This window comes from Enoplosus armatus, chromosome 9, assembly GCF_043641665.1.
Source record: "Enoplosus armatus isolate fEnoArm2 chromosome 9, fEnoArm2.hap1, whole genome shotgun sequence".
Classification (NCBI taxonomy): Eukaryota; Metazoa; Chordata; class Actinopteri; order Centrarchiformes; family Enoplosidae; genus Enoplosus; species Enoplosus armatus.
Genome location: NC_092188.1, coordinates 11,600,478 through 11,613,828, shown reverse-complemented (window position 1 = coordinate 11,613,828; position 13,351 = coordinate 11,600,478). Strand labels below are relative to the sequence as shown.

Sequence of the window (13,351 nt, the reverse complement as noted above, 5' to 3'; positions counted from 1 at the left end):
ACAGGCACATTCAAAGGCTATCCTCAAGTAACGCTAGCTGGGAGCACTGATCCCTATCCCATCAAACTAACGTTAGCTACCAAGCTAAACTGGCTAACAGAAAAACCTCAGTGACACAATGCTATAAGAAATGACCAAACAACTAACTTAAACGAAGACACAAGCGCCACAAAGCACCAAACTACCTCCCACAAAGAGCATAACTGTCTGACAGGTCGCGTCTGTCTGGTTTAGCTGTCTGGCTGTGTGAAGTCCAAAAAACCAAGCGTAACAGTTAAAGTTACCTCTTTCTCTGAAGTTACTCCTCTGCTAATCTTTGACACTTCGCTTCCTTTATGTCGATGATAAGTGAAATATGTTCGCAGACATTCATCAAAGTCCACGCAGAAAAGTAGGCGGAAAAACAACTCCTTCGCAAATTAACACAGAAACAAGTTCATTACGCGACGACTGCAACCTGTTACCTTTGTCGGGGATGTAACCGTCCCGCCCAGCCTCTCCGGATGGAGCGCTGTGATTGGACCAGCGAGCGTAAGGAGGCGGGACTATAGATATCGGCTACGTTTGCCATTGGTGAGCTCTCGACGCCAGCCATTCATTGTGCTGGACCACTCACCACTCTTTCTGCTGAAAAACGGAAGCCTGTATTTCTACTCCAGATGAAATAAACAAAAAAACTACCGGTGTGGCCCAGATAAACAAACATTTTTCAGGATCAGTGATGGACCAAGGTGAGTACAGACTGGTGCCTCCATATGTTTGTTTCTTCAATTTACCAGTAGATGGCGCAACTATCGAGCAGCATCATACAGGGCCCTTGACAAAAAGCTCCAACCCTCTGCTGCAAGACATCCAACAACATTAACTGACTACAAAAATTAGCAGCAGTTGAAAGCACATGCAATATCCTAATCCAGTGGAAGTACTGTTACTCTACAGACATTTTATTCCGGAAAGTATGTGTTGGGTTGTTTTAAGATGCCATGTAGCTTGTTTCTATGATGCAATCTTTTACATGATTTGTCTTTTGTATTGATTTTTATGATTTTATAGCTAATTTAATTTCTGTCCAATTTGTGAAATATTTAGTGTTGTCTGTAATCCATTGTTATCGCTGCCTATCTTGGCCAGGAAAATTAGGCAAAGGATAACTCCTCAGTTCTTAGTGATAATTCACTGCAAATGCAAACTCCAAATTGCACAAATATGATTTCAGCTGTAGTGCAGTACACTTAACTGGTACATGTTGGATTCATGCATTGTTCTTATTGCTAGGCATCTATTGGCATTAGACCAACTTCTGATAAAGTTTGGAGATTTTCAGATGCTTCAGTTGTGTATCCATTGAAACCATTACAGTAAATCTCCTACCCCGTCCCGTACACACAGCCCCTCCCCCAAATCCAGCGACATCCCAACAGTCTGAGCACACGACTTCCCTCTCCATCTCATCACTTCATCTGGTCTGCAGACTGGACGCACCATCTCACGCTCCGGGAATGGGATCTTCACTGGGTTCAAAGAAAAACTTCGAGTTCTTTCGAGTTTACGCTCTCCAGAAGCTACTTTTCAAACTGCAGGGATAGTTGTTACTGCAAGTGCCAGCAACAAAGAGTCACTGGCCAATGACTTCCAAGACGCACCAGCAATTGTCAGGGAGACTCAGACGCTAGAAATCAGTGTAACACCATGAAGTGGACTCTCTAAATTTGACGACTAGGAGATTCTTGTCATTTCAGACCACAGTAACTTCAACCGAGGCGTGCGTAAAATATCTGTGCGTAAAGTTGGAGCTGTTGCGCGCGGTTCAAATTTAGTTAAAGTGGGGCAGCCAATGTGAGAACGTATAAAATACATCATATTTGTTAGACTTTAAATCGGTGAAAAGCGTGACTACCTTGACAGCCATGGCAAAATGGTTCAGAGATTTTCCCATCAACCTGAAGAACGGAAATGAAAGGGTGCGTTCGGCCTCTGAATCGGGTCCACAAACTCGACCCAAACCCTCGTTTTCTCGTGATAGTCTGAAAGGGAATCAGCGCAAAGATGGGGGAGTGGGGGGTTTATTGGCAGGGAGAAATAGGAAAAATTCGGCTACGGAATTGGGTCGTAACAACGCTGGCTCTGGTGGGACAGTCTGGGACACTCTCACAACTGGAAAAAGTCGCAAGAACTCCAAGGTCGAGACCGGGACATTAGATGAGAACCGCCAGGTCAGGACCTCTAGTTTGGCGCAAGCGTACATCAGCAGGATGATCAAAGTGGATAAACAAGACAAGACCCCCAAACTCAACGGGATAAGTGAACAGAAGCAGCCCGAGAACGAAAAGGGAAGGTCTGACATTAAAACAACGGTGAGTAACTTCTAGAGATGGAACCAAAGCTAATGCAACCAACACATCCCACTTTTTGATCTTCATATTTCACCTGCTTTTTATTAAGAATCAAACAAAACCAGACAGAGGCTATAACAGCATGCAGATTAAAAGTCAATATACTGTACAGTGCTTGAGGTCAGTGCTTTCCTTTGTGTTTCCCCTCCCCACCTCAGTTCATAACCCTGTATTCAATTTCCATCTGCGCTCAAAAGAACACAATGCAGTTTCTCTACATTGTGTCAGATCAAACGGGCAAACACAATGCGCTGACCTCTTTGCACAAGTATCTCTGCTTGTCCTTCCGTTAGGTGTCACTCAGTCATAGACACCACACACACACACACACACACACACACACACACATACACACACACACACACACACACACACACACACACACACTGTATCAGATCCCTCTCCCCCTGCCTGCTCTGTTGTCTCCAGTTAAATGTAACATCTGAATAGGTACAGCAGCCCAGCCTTGTGCTTTCTGACGGGTCTCTTCCTTCTCACAGCTGATTATCCTGGAGGACTACGCAGATCCCTTTGATGCAGAGAAAACCAAGGAGCAGAGAGAGGCTGAGAGAGCAGGAGTGAATGATGGATACATGGAGCCCTATGATGCCCAGGTCATCATCACAGGTGAGGTCATGGTCATCATCTACCACAGCAATTACAATTACATTACGGCAGGGTCAGTGTGGCATCTTGACTGCACATATTTCAAAGCAATCCTTCTGTGATTCACTGCTGTTCTCCAGAGTGTTGGACTGTTTTCTCAGAGATTGACTTTGAAGAGCTAATATGTTCAAACCAAACCAAAACTGCATGTTATAATGATTGTGTCATTTCATGCCTTTACGAAAGAAGTTGAGTATAACACATCATCAACATTATTTATTATTTATTTACCTCTTAACACTCTTAAAACATCATCTTTGAAGAGCTCAGTAACTTATATGCGAGCCAAGGGACAAGGGACTTTTTTTCCATATCCTAGCTAAGTTTCTCTGCACTCACTATGCCACATTCTTGCTAAAGGGCCATTTTATAGGGACTTGCAGCCAAACTGGACCCTCAGTCTCTCTGCTGACTTCCCTCCCTGCTGGCGGTTGTCATAGGAACAGTGTTGTGCAGGGACAATGGGTGCAGCTTCCTCTTCCAACTTCCTGTCTCCTGCCTCTGTTTCCTTTGCCCCATTCTCTCGATAGGAAGTTGGCCCCAGTGCCCCCCCCTCAACACACACACATTTATGGTCTCTTACGTGTGAAGAGAATTGAAAGACCCCTTCCCAAAAGCTGCAGGTCCCCCCCTTGGTCTCGCCCAATCACTTCCCAGCAGCCAGGAAGTGGCCTGGTCAGCCAGCCAATCAGCGGCTGTGTTGACCTTTTCTTCCTGTAGCTCCATTGTTTGGTCACACAATAGTGCAGACACACAGGCTACCTGTCAGACAGCAAAGAAATACAACAAGTGAAAGTCCCCCAAAAATTAACTGCTTGTCAAAACAAATGCAATTTAGAGAGCAAACCACAGTGGACTGACAGATTTGGTCAATCCAGCTGGCCCAATGAACACAAGTATATTACAAAACTAGTGAGGATACCATGCATTAAGTTTCTGTATAACTGAAATCTAAAAAAAAACCTACAACCACAAATGAACATGCCACTTACTTTGAGTTGATGGACAAAAAAATTACTCTAAAGTAATAAAAATAGGAGTGTATTTTAAATGTACCTGTTAAGTTTCTCTGTTGTAAAGTTTCCTGCTCTACCTGATAGCTGATGTATGACTACAAGCTTACTTACGTGAAACTGAATGAAGTGAATCTATTTATTTTCATTGTAAAATCCATATTTTACATTTGAAATACACTCGGTTGCCAGTTTATTAGGTGCACCTGACCAAAGCTAATGCAGTCTAATACAACAGCCCTGCAATAAATTGTACCATCATGAGGGTTATAATGTTCCATTTTAGTTTATACTATTGTAGAGAGATGTTGATTAAACATTATGGTCATTTTGAAGGCTGTATGGTGTTGTTGAATTGTGTTGCACTATACTGAGAGTTGTACCTAACAAACTGGCAGCTGAGTGTTTACTTTCAAGGCAAACCTGGATATATGCCTTTATGTTAAAGAGTAAGATCCTTCTTGTTTAACCAGAAACAGAAGTCTCGCTCAAGGAGAAGTAATCTCGCGAGATGAGCTGGAGGAAGACAATGGTGTTTCTGGTTAAACAAAAAGGATCTTACTCTTTAACAAAAAGGTCTATCTCTGTAGGGATCCTTTCCATAATGTTGCCAGATACAAACAATCTGAGCCTGTCACTGGCAAAAACAAGCACTTTTAATAGACATATTTTAGACGGGTGCAATTGCCCCCAAAGATTACGTTGCAGCACAGCTGAGGCAATCTACTGGACCAATTCCAAAACGTTTTGTACCTATTAGTCATTTAGACCCCCAAATATGTAAAAATAAAAGTACCCTTTAAACTATGTGCCTAGAAAGCAGTTCATCTACTGAAAACAGTGATACGACATCATACTGATGACTGCTTTGTCTATTAAAAACTGTAACAATGAATTCTCTCCCTCAAAGGACTCAACCTGCTTCATTTAAAGCTTCTTCTTTATGACGTTTTGAGGCCAAATCAGCTCTTTGTCAGATGCATGGCCATTTTAAAAAATTCTATCAAAACACAGAAGAGCCAATTTGAGGTCAAAACATTACACTTTTCTAAAAAAAAAAAAAAAAAGAAAGAAAGAAAGAAAGGAGATACAATGCTTTGTCTATTATGACAAGTAAAAATCCTTCGTCTCAACACTGTTAACTAATCACGTGATCATTCTGCTGTAGAGGTTCGTAGACGGGGCTCCAAAGACCTCCTGAAAGTGTGTGTCCTGCTGGATCGAGGCCAGAGAGAGGGGAAGGGAGAAGAGGGAAAGCCCACGCCCCCAAATATCTACGACACACCATATGAGGGCGGGCTGGAAGGCGACAGTGGGGGGGTGTGGATCCCTGTCACACGGCCAGAGTCTGACGTCCGCCCCGCTGGAGAGTACGAACTGCCCTGGGAGTGGAGAAAGGAGGACATTGTTAGAGCGCTGTCAGGTAGAGAAAGAGAGAGAGGGATGATGGGAAGGGTGGGGGTTTAGGGTGTGGAGGAAGGATGCCATGAGTTTTATTTGTACAGCAATGCCACAACAATTTTGTGTTTGCTTTAGAGTGGAAACAAAACAATCCTGCTGAATCAATTTCCAGAGACGTGTTTACTTTGGTAGCTCTGGCATGCTTTGATAGAATTTTATTATGAAAGGTTGATATTGTCTCTCCTGCTTACTTCAGCTCAGTTCGAGGCAGTGGATTGTTCTCCCAGTAAAGACAACGGTTCAACCTCCAGCCGCCAGCAGCAGCAGCAGCAGCAGCAGCAGCAGCAGCAGCAGCAACAACAACACACCCTGAGGCAGAAGAACTGGAACCATAAAACTCTTGTACCATCTTCTCCATCCTCCTCCTCTTCTCCCTCCTTTCCCTCCTCTCCTATTCTCAAACTCTCCCCTCTCACGCCCCCGTCTCCCTCTTTCCCCACCCTCAAACTCTCACCACTCTCACCCTCTTCTAGTCCTAACAAACTTTCCCCTCCGTCTCCTACCTCCCCAAGTGCCCCACTGGATGGGGAGGCAGCCAAAGTGGAGCCCAGCCTGCCCCTGGAGAAGCAGAGGTAAGGAGGGAGAAGACATACTTATCCATGGGCAGGAGGAAGGAAATGTTGCATATGACGGATTATAGCTCCCAAACTGAAACAGGCAACATTTTGATCAGGTCATCATCATTGTACTCCCAAAAAATGGAGGAAACCATTACAATTATAGTTAACTTTATACATTTCAACATATTATTGTGAAATTTGCATATACCTTGGAATAAATAACACATCATTTGGTAAATATTAATATATAAAGAGTGCCATTGTGGCTCTGGATACAGCAAACAAGTCCTGGGTTCAAATCCAAGCTGGGTTTGTGCAGGTTTCCTCCTGGTTTATTCCCTCAGTCCAAAGACATGCAGGTCAGGTGAATTGGAAACTCTAAAATACCCACAGGACAGAAAGCGTTTGTTCTGTTTATATAATCGTCTTTTGATAGACTTGTGATCTGCCTCTCACCCACTGCACACTCAACCTTGAACACTGAAAGAATTAAACAAATGAGATGAGGGTTGAGACATGTGGCTGCCTTTATCTCATGTCAGTGTATTACTAGTGCTTATCAAAATTAACACCACATTTCTCATAAAGTCTGCAGAGTAAATGGCACTTCCTGTCCTCCTGCTTGCATTTGTTATGACAGTAAAGAATATGCATTTTTTTTCTTTTCCTTTGGCCTTGACTTTACCATCTATGCTTCTAAGAAACGCTGTAAGAACAGCGCCCTCCTCAGTTTTGACTGAAAATCAATTTAGTAAAAGTTGTAAAAGCAATCAAGCAGATTTCCTTCAACATCTCATCTGGTCACTCACAATGTCAAATACAGTACAGAGGCTGCCAGTCTTCTTGGCTAAAATCTCACTTGTATTTTACACTTGGCACTTTTTGAGTGAAATTTGGCATTTCCCACTAAGAGTGTAAGCCAGCAGCAGCCCTTGAGGACACCCTCAATGATAAGGTACTGAACATAAACACTGAAATCCTCATCTCATTGAGCATGGCCTTCCTTTTCAGATGGAACATGTGGGGAACATCCTTAGAGCATGTTAGCATTTGTTCCTCTCATGTTGTGGCTGAATGTCAGTGTGTTTTGCCTCCCAGCATCAAGGCCACACACAGCCTGTTTATATATGGCTCTGACCTGCAGCCACTGTCAGCACCACCTTGTGTCCAAACAGGCCTCCCTCGACACTCTGTACAGCCACATACATTATGGTTGTCCATTTTATTTATCTATTTGCCCTCCCACGTTGACCTTTGACATTGTTAACTCATTCAGTCCATGATATGCAGCCGTCTGTTTAATGTATTTCGACTGTAAATCTTTGTCGGTGTCGGTGCGTTCCTCCCGTCAGTCTCCCGACTTCTCTTTTTTTCTCTCTCTCACCATCATCACCTATCATTAACTTGACATCTGACTTGTCTCCATATGTCACCGTGCTATATGTCAGTGATCTGCTGTCTCTCTCTGCACCCCCCCTTCCCTCCCTCCCTCCCTCGCCTCTCCAAGCTGGTACCATGGCAGTGTGAGTCGGCAGCAGGCTGAGGCTCAGCTGCACCGCTGCAGGGAAGCCAGCTTCCTGGTGAGAGACAGCGAATCAGGAACCAGCAAGTACTCCATCGCTCTGAAGTGAGTGTGCCGATGTGTGTACGTGTATTTCCTGTCGAGCATGTGTGTGTTTGTTGAACACAGTACAAGCACGCTATATAATGCAACATGTACATGTTTATTTATAGCTCTATTTTTATCCACTTTTGTTTTGCTGCATCACAATCTCAGTTTTTCTTCAGCTGAAATACAGCATCACAGTGGGAAACATTTTCTGATTTTAATATTTACTTTTATAGTACCACATGTCTTTCTGTCTCTTCAATTTGACATTAAACAGCCCTTTTTAAAAATGAGCATGGCATGGCACATTTGATTTATTTTATAGACAAAATGTATTTAGGTGTTGGTGCCCACTGATTTTGCCTTCAACAGTGATTGAACCTCTGTTTTGCTATTTTTTTTTAATTTTTATTAGGAATTACTAAGGAGCTACAGTAACTGGCACAGTGCTGGCAGCCTCTAAGGCGTTAATGCATGAGAATGTGTGTCATTTGTAGAGTAGATGCTGCCCATAAGCGTGCCAGGAACAGGTTCTCTAGGATAAAGGCTGAAATCCTGTGGTGCAATAGTGTGTATGTGTGTGTGTGCATGCGCCTGAGTGCACATTTGTTGTATGCTGCTCATTCATTTGAGAGTCCACATCATTAACCCCATTTACACATCCACTGAACTCGGAAAATGCACAGTCTCATTCGAGGAGATAAGTGAGCAAATTTCTGAGTTACGACATCTATATTTTGTTTGCATTCTTCAACATCTTATAACTCTTAACTGTAACTGTTGCTCTACTGACGATACATCTTTTTATTTTGTGTCTTTCATTCTGTCTTGTTCCATTAGGACCAGTCAGAGTTGTGTGCACATCATTGTGGCCCAGACTAAGAGCGTTAAGGGCTTGGGCTTCACATTGGATCAGAGTAGCTGCGTCTTCTCCAGTATCCCTGAGCTGGTCCACCACTACTGCACACACAGGCTGCCTTTCACTGGAGCAGAGCACATGACCCTGCAGCATCCTGTGCCCAGGCCACACTGAACATGCGTAAAGGACAAACAAACACACCGGGACATAAGTACACATGCGCAGAGACATGTATCACACACTTATGCACAAAGATGCGCACAGACACACTCATTAACTTGTTAATACATACACACATACTCAAAGATATGCTGCTTTGGATTGTCCTGTGTACTACCTTAATAAGTTAGTATGTTTGTATCTCTTCCAGGCGCTCCCTAGTGGTCAAAGGCATACAGTACAATAGCCATTGATCACATTGTTATAGTGAGAATTGTTTCCAATCAACACACAAGCCCTCATGAATGTACTTAAAGTAACAGGATCCCTTCTTCCACAGCTGGGTGTTTTTGCCCCATTGTCTTGTCCATTGACACTACAGACCATACCATGCAAACCAAATTGATTTTTGTAATACCTGAAACAATGCACCTGAAGCTCTGCACTTACTATAACCAATCAGATATTTGAATCAAGCAGAGAGGTTTACAATCTCCTCATGGGATGCCCTTACACGGAGGTGCTGGCATCATCAATTATCACCATCCATGCTATCCAGTTAGACCCGGTCTCTGAGATCAATACACCTGATTGGAGTATATTCATTCATCCATCTGACATGTCAATCAGTCTATTGATCTATCTTGAAAATCAGGCTCATTTGCCAACCACTCTATCTGTCAAGAGAAAAGACTGTATTGATCAGATGATTAGAACAAGTGTAGTGGGAGGGGTCTTATAATGTTACAGCACCCTAGTCAGCAAAATTGTTTGAGTGTGTTTAAGTGTGCAAAATGAATATGTGAATATCATCGTCCATTCACGTGCCTTCACTGTAATCTAAAGATGAGGTTGTTATGATTAAGAAGCTATCTTACTTTATTGTGAATGAACTGCTTTACTCTAAAATGTACCTATGCATAAATGATGTATGTATGAAGTGATTGTTGGATATTGTCAGATTTTTTTTACACCAGCCACACACTGATGTGGGCTGTATATTATTGTTGTAAGACTTTTATTCAGAAAATAAAATAAAATTCATATCAACTGTGGACAAACAGTGTTATTAATAGACATGCCGGCAGCAAAGGTCAGAGGAGGGTTCAAGAAAAAAAGGCACTGGAACAGAGATGAGAAGCTAACCAGAGTGAATCTGTGTGTTTTTCTCTTCTAGCTGTAAAACCATTGACCTGAGTGTGAAATCAATTACAGTTACACACACACATGCAACCTCACGCATGCATACGCAGTCACCTATTTGTTGTCAACAAATACAGACAAACATGAGCGCACACATGCAGAATGCATGCATAAAATAGTGTACACAGAAATAGCATTTACTCAAAAGGTGGTGTATTTAAATCCTCACCAACACACACGAAGCTTCTCACAAAATAAAGCATAAGATATCTCTTACCAGTAAACACCAGTGTATTGGTTTGCATGAGTATCTCTTAGAGAGAGAGAGAGAGAGAGTGTGTGTGTGTGTGTGTGTGCGCGTGAGTGCAACCGTGAGTGTGCCCATGTGTGCACCCATGTGTGCATTTATGAGTGTGTGCATGCAGTCCTGTTATGTATGTGTGTGTGTGTGTGTGTGAGAGAGAGAATTTTTCTGTGTAGGGATTACCAGGTTGCCATGGTGATTAGTTAGAGTGAGGTAGGGCCATCTCTACGGGGAATGAGGAGAGGGAGGAGAGAGGAAGAGAAAGAGGGAGGAGAGACAGGCTGCAATATAAAAAGAGCTATGAATAACCGTGGCCATAGTGCCATAGTAGCAATGTAGCTCCCCCACAGAATAGCCTGCTTGGTTTGTGAATGGAGAGCAGCAACATGTAATGCCAGAGCTGTGCAAGAAATTAGTGAGTAAAAAGTGATTCACACCTCTTACTGTCAGCTCACAAAGCAGAGCCTCTTCGACCCTTCACTTTGACCCTTTGAGGTCAAAGTGAAGGGTCGACTCCAGAACAAATATGTGTTTTGCACGAGCCCGAACCCAGACTTTCCGGTTGAGGAACCATCCCTAATTTTGGCCATTCTGCTACCCAGCGTGTCACAAATGGCAATGTTACACAACAACAGACACCGCTAACTATCACCCCTCCTTCCATCCATGAGATCTGTTGTGCTTAGTCCTCTATGTTCTCTTAATTAAATCACAAAGTAGGTCAAAACAAACAAGAGGCCCGGGGTGCTGGACACATGATTATTGCAGTGCTTGTCTGTCTGTTTTTTGGGAATGTTGCATTCGGTAATCTAGTCTGCAACTTAAATGCTTGTTAAATATCATCGCTGTCCAATGAGAACCATGCATCCTCGCTTTTAGAGTTTTGATTTTTTTTGGGATAAACTGAAGGATCATGCGTTCCTTTATGGCCTGAGAAAATTATCTTACTTCTTAAGCTAAATATACCATTTAAAAACCCTTGGAGGATCTGAAAACTGCATCGTCACATAATTGAAAATGTTTTTTCATAGCGCAACACTTTTTGGAGATACATGATTTTCACAGGGATGATATGCATAATCACCTGCACCAGTTTATAATGTATCAGTGGTAGAAGAATTATTGAGATGCAATACTAATAGTAGCAATACAAAAATATTTAAGAAATTAAACTAAAAGTGCTTCCTTTGTTATTGTTTGTTACATAAGTATAATTACAGTAGTATTATCAGCAAAAAATACTCACAGAAAACTATCAAAAGTAGGCCTGATTATTATGCAGCAAAATGACCATGTTATTTCAGTGTTATTTTGTTATATATTATATTAATTGATTATAATTGTTTTGATGTTGCATCTAGTTGAGGCAGAGACTACAATTTTTTATACCATTGGATTGCTCAGTATATGACAGTGTATCACATTTTATAAGTATCTTACTAAGTAATAATTTCTTATTCTTTTGTCTTACACTATTAATCAGTCTGTGATTTATAGATCAGATTTGTATGTTGTTAATCAAAGTGTTGCCTAGATATGACAGAACCACAGGAAGTAATTGCAGCCACCAGAAGACAGAATGACAGCAAGAGAGGAAGGGATAGAGCAAAGAAGAGGGGGTGTTAGGGGAAGACAAGCACTTGTGGGGGTCCCAGCTTTTAAATAATTCAGAGAGACTCACAGCACTCAGTGCAGAGGAGGAGCACTGTCAGGTCAGCTCATTCACTGCAGAGGAGAGGTAGAAAGGACTGTACGGGGAGAGGGAGAGAGGGAGGGTGTATAAAGATAGCATGAGAGAGGACGACATTACAGTGGAAGAGTTTGACTGCATGCATATGTACGTTTGTGTGGGTATGCATTGTGCATCGTGTGAGTGTGTGCGTGTGTGCTGTGTGCCAGCTGCGCATGTGTATTCTTTGTGTGTGTCTGCGATGAAAATAGACAAAATGAAGGAGAAACAGGTCGTTTCCTCCTGGAGCTTTCTGGTTTCTCTTAGTCACCACGGCAACCGCCTCCCCCCTCCGTCCTGCACTCCTGTTTACTTAGTTTACTCTTCCCCCATCCATCCCTCCCTGCCTCCCACGCTATTTTGACTCCCCTCCCCTCCCTCCCACTTGCATTTTGAGTCCTGTACCCATCTTTTTATTTGCTGCATTCCCTCCGCCCCTCATCATCCAAATCAGTTGCTGTATTTCTTTTATCTTATTTCATCCAACTCTGAGCATGCCGAGCGGCAAGCTTCTATATGTTCATCCCAACTTATGTCTACCTGGCTACACTTCCTTCTCAACTCCTTCCCCCATGCCATGTTCTTTCTTCCCTCCCGGTCCGGCTCCTGCCTGTTTCTGGACGGGGATTAGAGGTCAGTGGCCTAGAGGGGAAGAAAGTAAAATGGACATTTAATGAAAGATAAGTGACAGGGAGAGAACACTAGAAAGAAGAAGAGATCACATAGGAGACAGCAAGACATGCCCCTCCAGCTTTTAGAGGGTGAAGATTATTCACAGAATAATGACTACATTAGGCTCAGGCAGTCCTGGAAAGAAAGGTGGTGTGAGGTTATTTGAATGGGCAAAGATGTGAGGTGTGACAGACATATACATATAGATACGATATTCATTTTATTGCTTTAAATGATTATATGTTTTAATTTATTTTCTCAGTAAACTATTTTGCATGTAGGCAAAAAGGCCTTGATGCAGACGTTATCACACGTGCTACATGTGGCCTGCGTGTCCTTATGGCTGCTTGATGAAAAATCAATTGTAGAAGATATAAAATACCACTTCAGCCACAACTATTTGGCCTGTGGCTAATATTAATGATAAGGCAGAAAGAGATCAAATATGCCATTAAGTTTGACAAGGTCACTATAAAGTCGCTATTAGCAGCACAAACACGCTCTACGTGCCTAGGAGTGCTGAATATTATATGGTGATGTGTGACTTCAGTGCGGGGAAGACACTGGCACCGTTAGCTGAGCCGTGGAGCCTCTGAGGTATGCCACATCCTCCCCTCCCGCCTCCTCCCCCCCCTGCTCCTCCGCGCGCCCCCCGCCCGCCTCCGCCTCTCCAGCGCGTCGCATCGCTGAGCGGTGTTCAGCACGGACAGCCAGCACCGCACGACCCAGCGCAGAGCTCACCTGGCCCCGCCGAGATATTTCTATTTTCCCCCCTTTCGGGCG

At 43.1% G+C, this 13,351-nt stretch overlaps 1 protein-coding gene across 1 annotated transcript; it reads left to right on the top strand.

Annotated features, from left to right (window-relative positions):
- Positions 1-1,907: 1,907 nt before the first annotated feature.
- she (Src homology 2 domain containing E) lies at positions 1,908-9,770 on the top strand. Its single transcript, XM_070912231.1, has 7 exons — positions 1,908-2,354; positions 2,894-3,020; positions 5,241-5,495; positions 5,730-5,955; positions 6,046-6,105; positions 7,601-7,720; positions 8,543-9,770. The coding sequence occupies exons 1-7, from the start codon at positions 1,908-1,910 to the stop codon at positions 8,733-8,735; spliced, it is 1,428 nt and encodes a 475-aa protein (XP_070768332.1). The 3' UTR covers positions 8,736-9,770.
- The last annotated feature ends 3,581 nt before the right edge of the window (positions 9,771-13,351 follow it).

Bases quoted from the DNA above. Each gene is read 5' to 3' on its own strand.
- she (XM_070912231.1), top strand. From the start codon at position 1,908: ATGGCAAAATGGTTCAGAGATTTTCCCATCAACCTGAAGAACGGAAAT. The intron at 5,956-6,045 runs GTCTCCCTCTTT...TACCTCCCCAAG, and splicing joins CTCTCCCCTCTCACGCCCCC to TGCCCCACTGGATGGGGAGG. The intron at 7,721-8,542 runs GTGAGTGTGCCG...TTGTTCCATTAG, and splicing joins AAGTACTCCATCGCTCTGAA to GACCAGTCAGAGTTGTGTGC.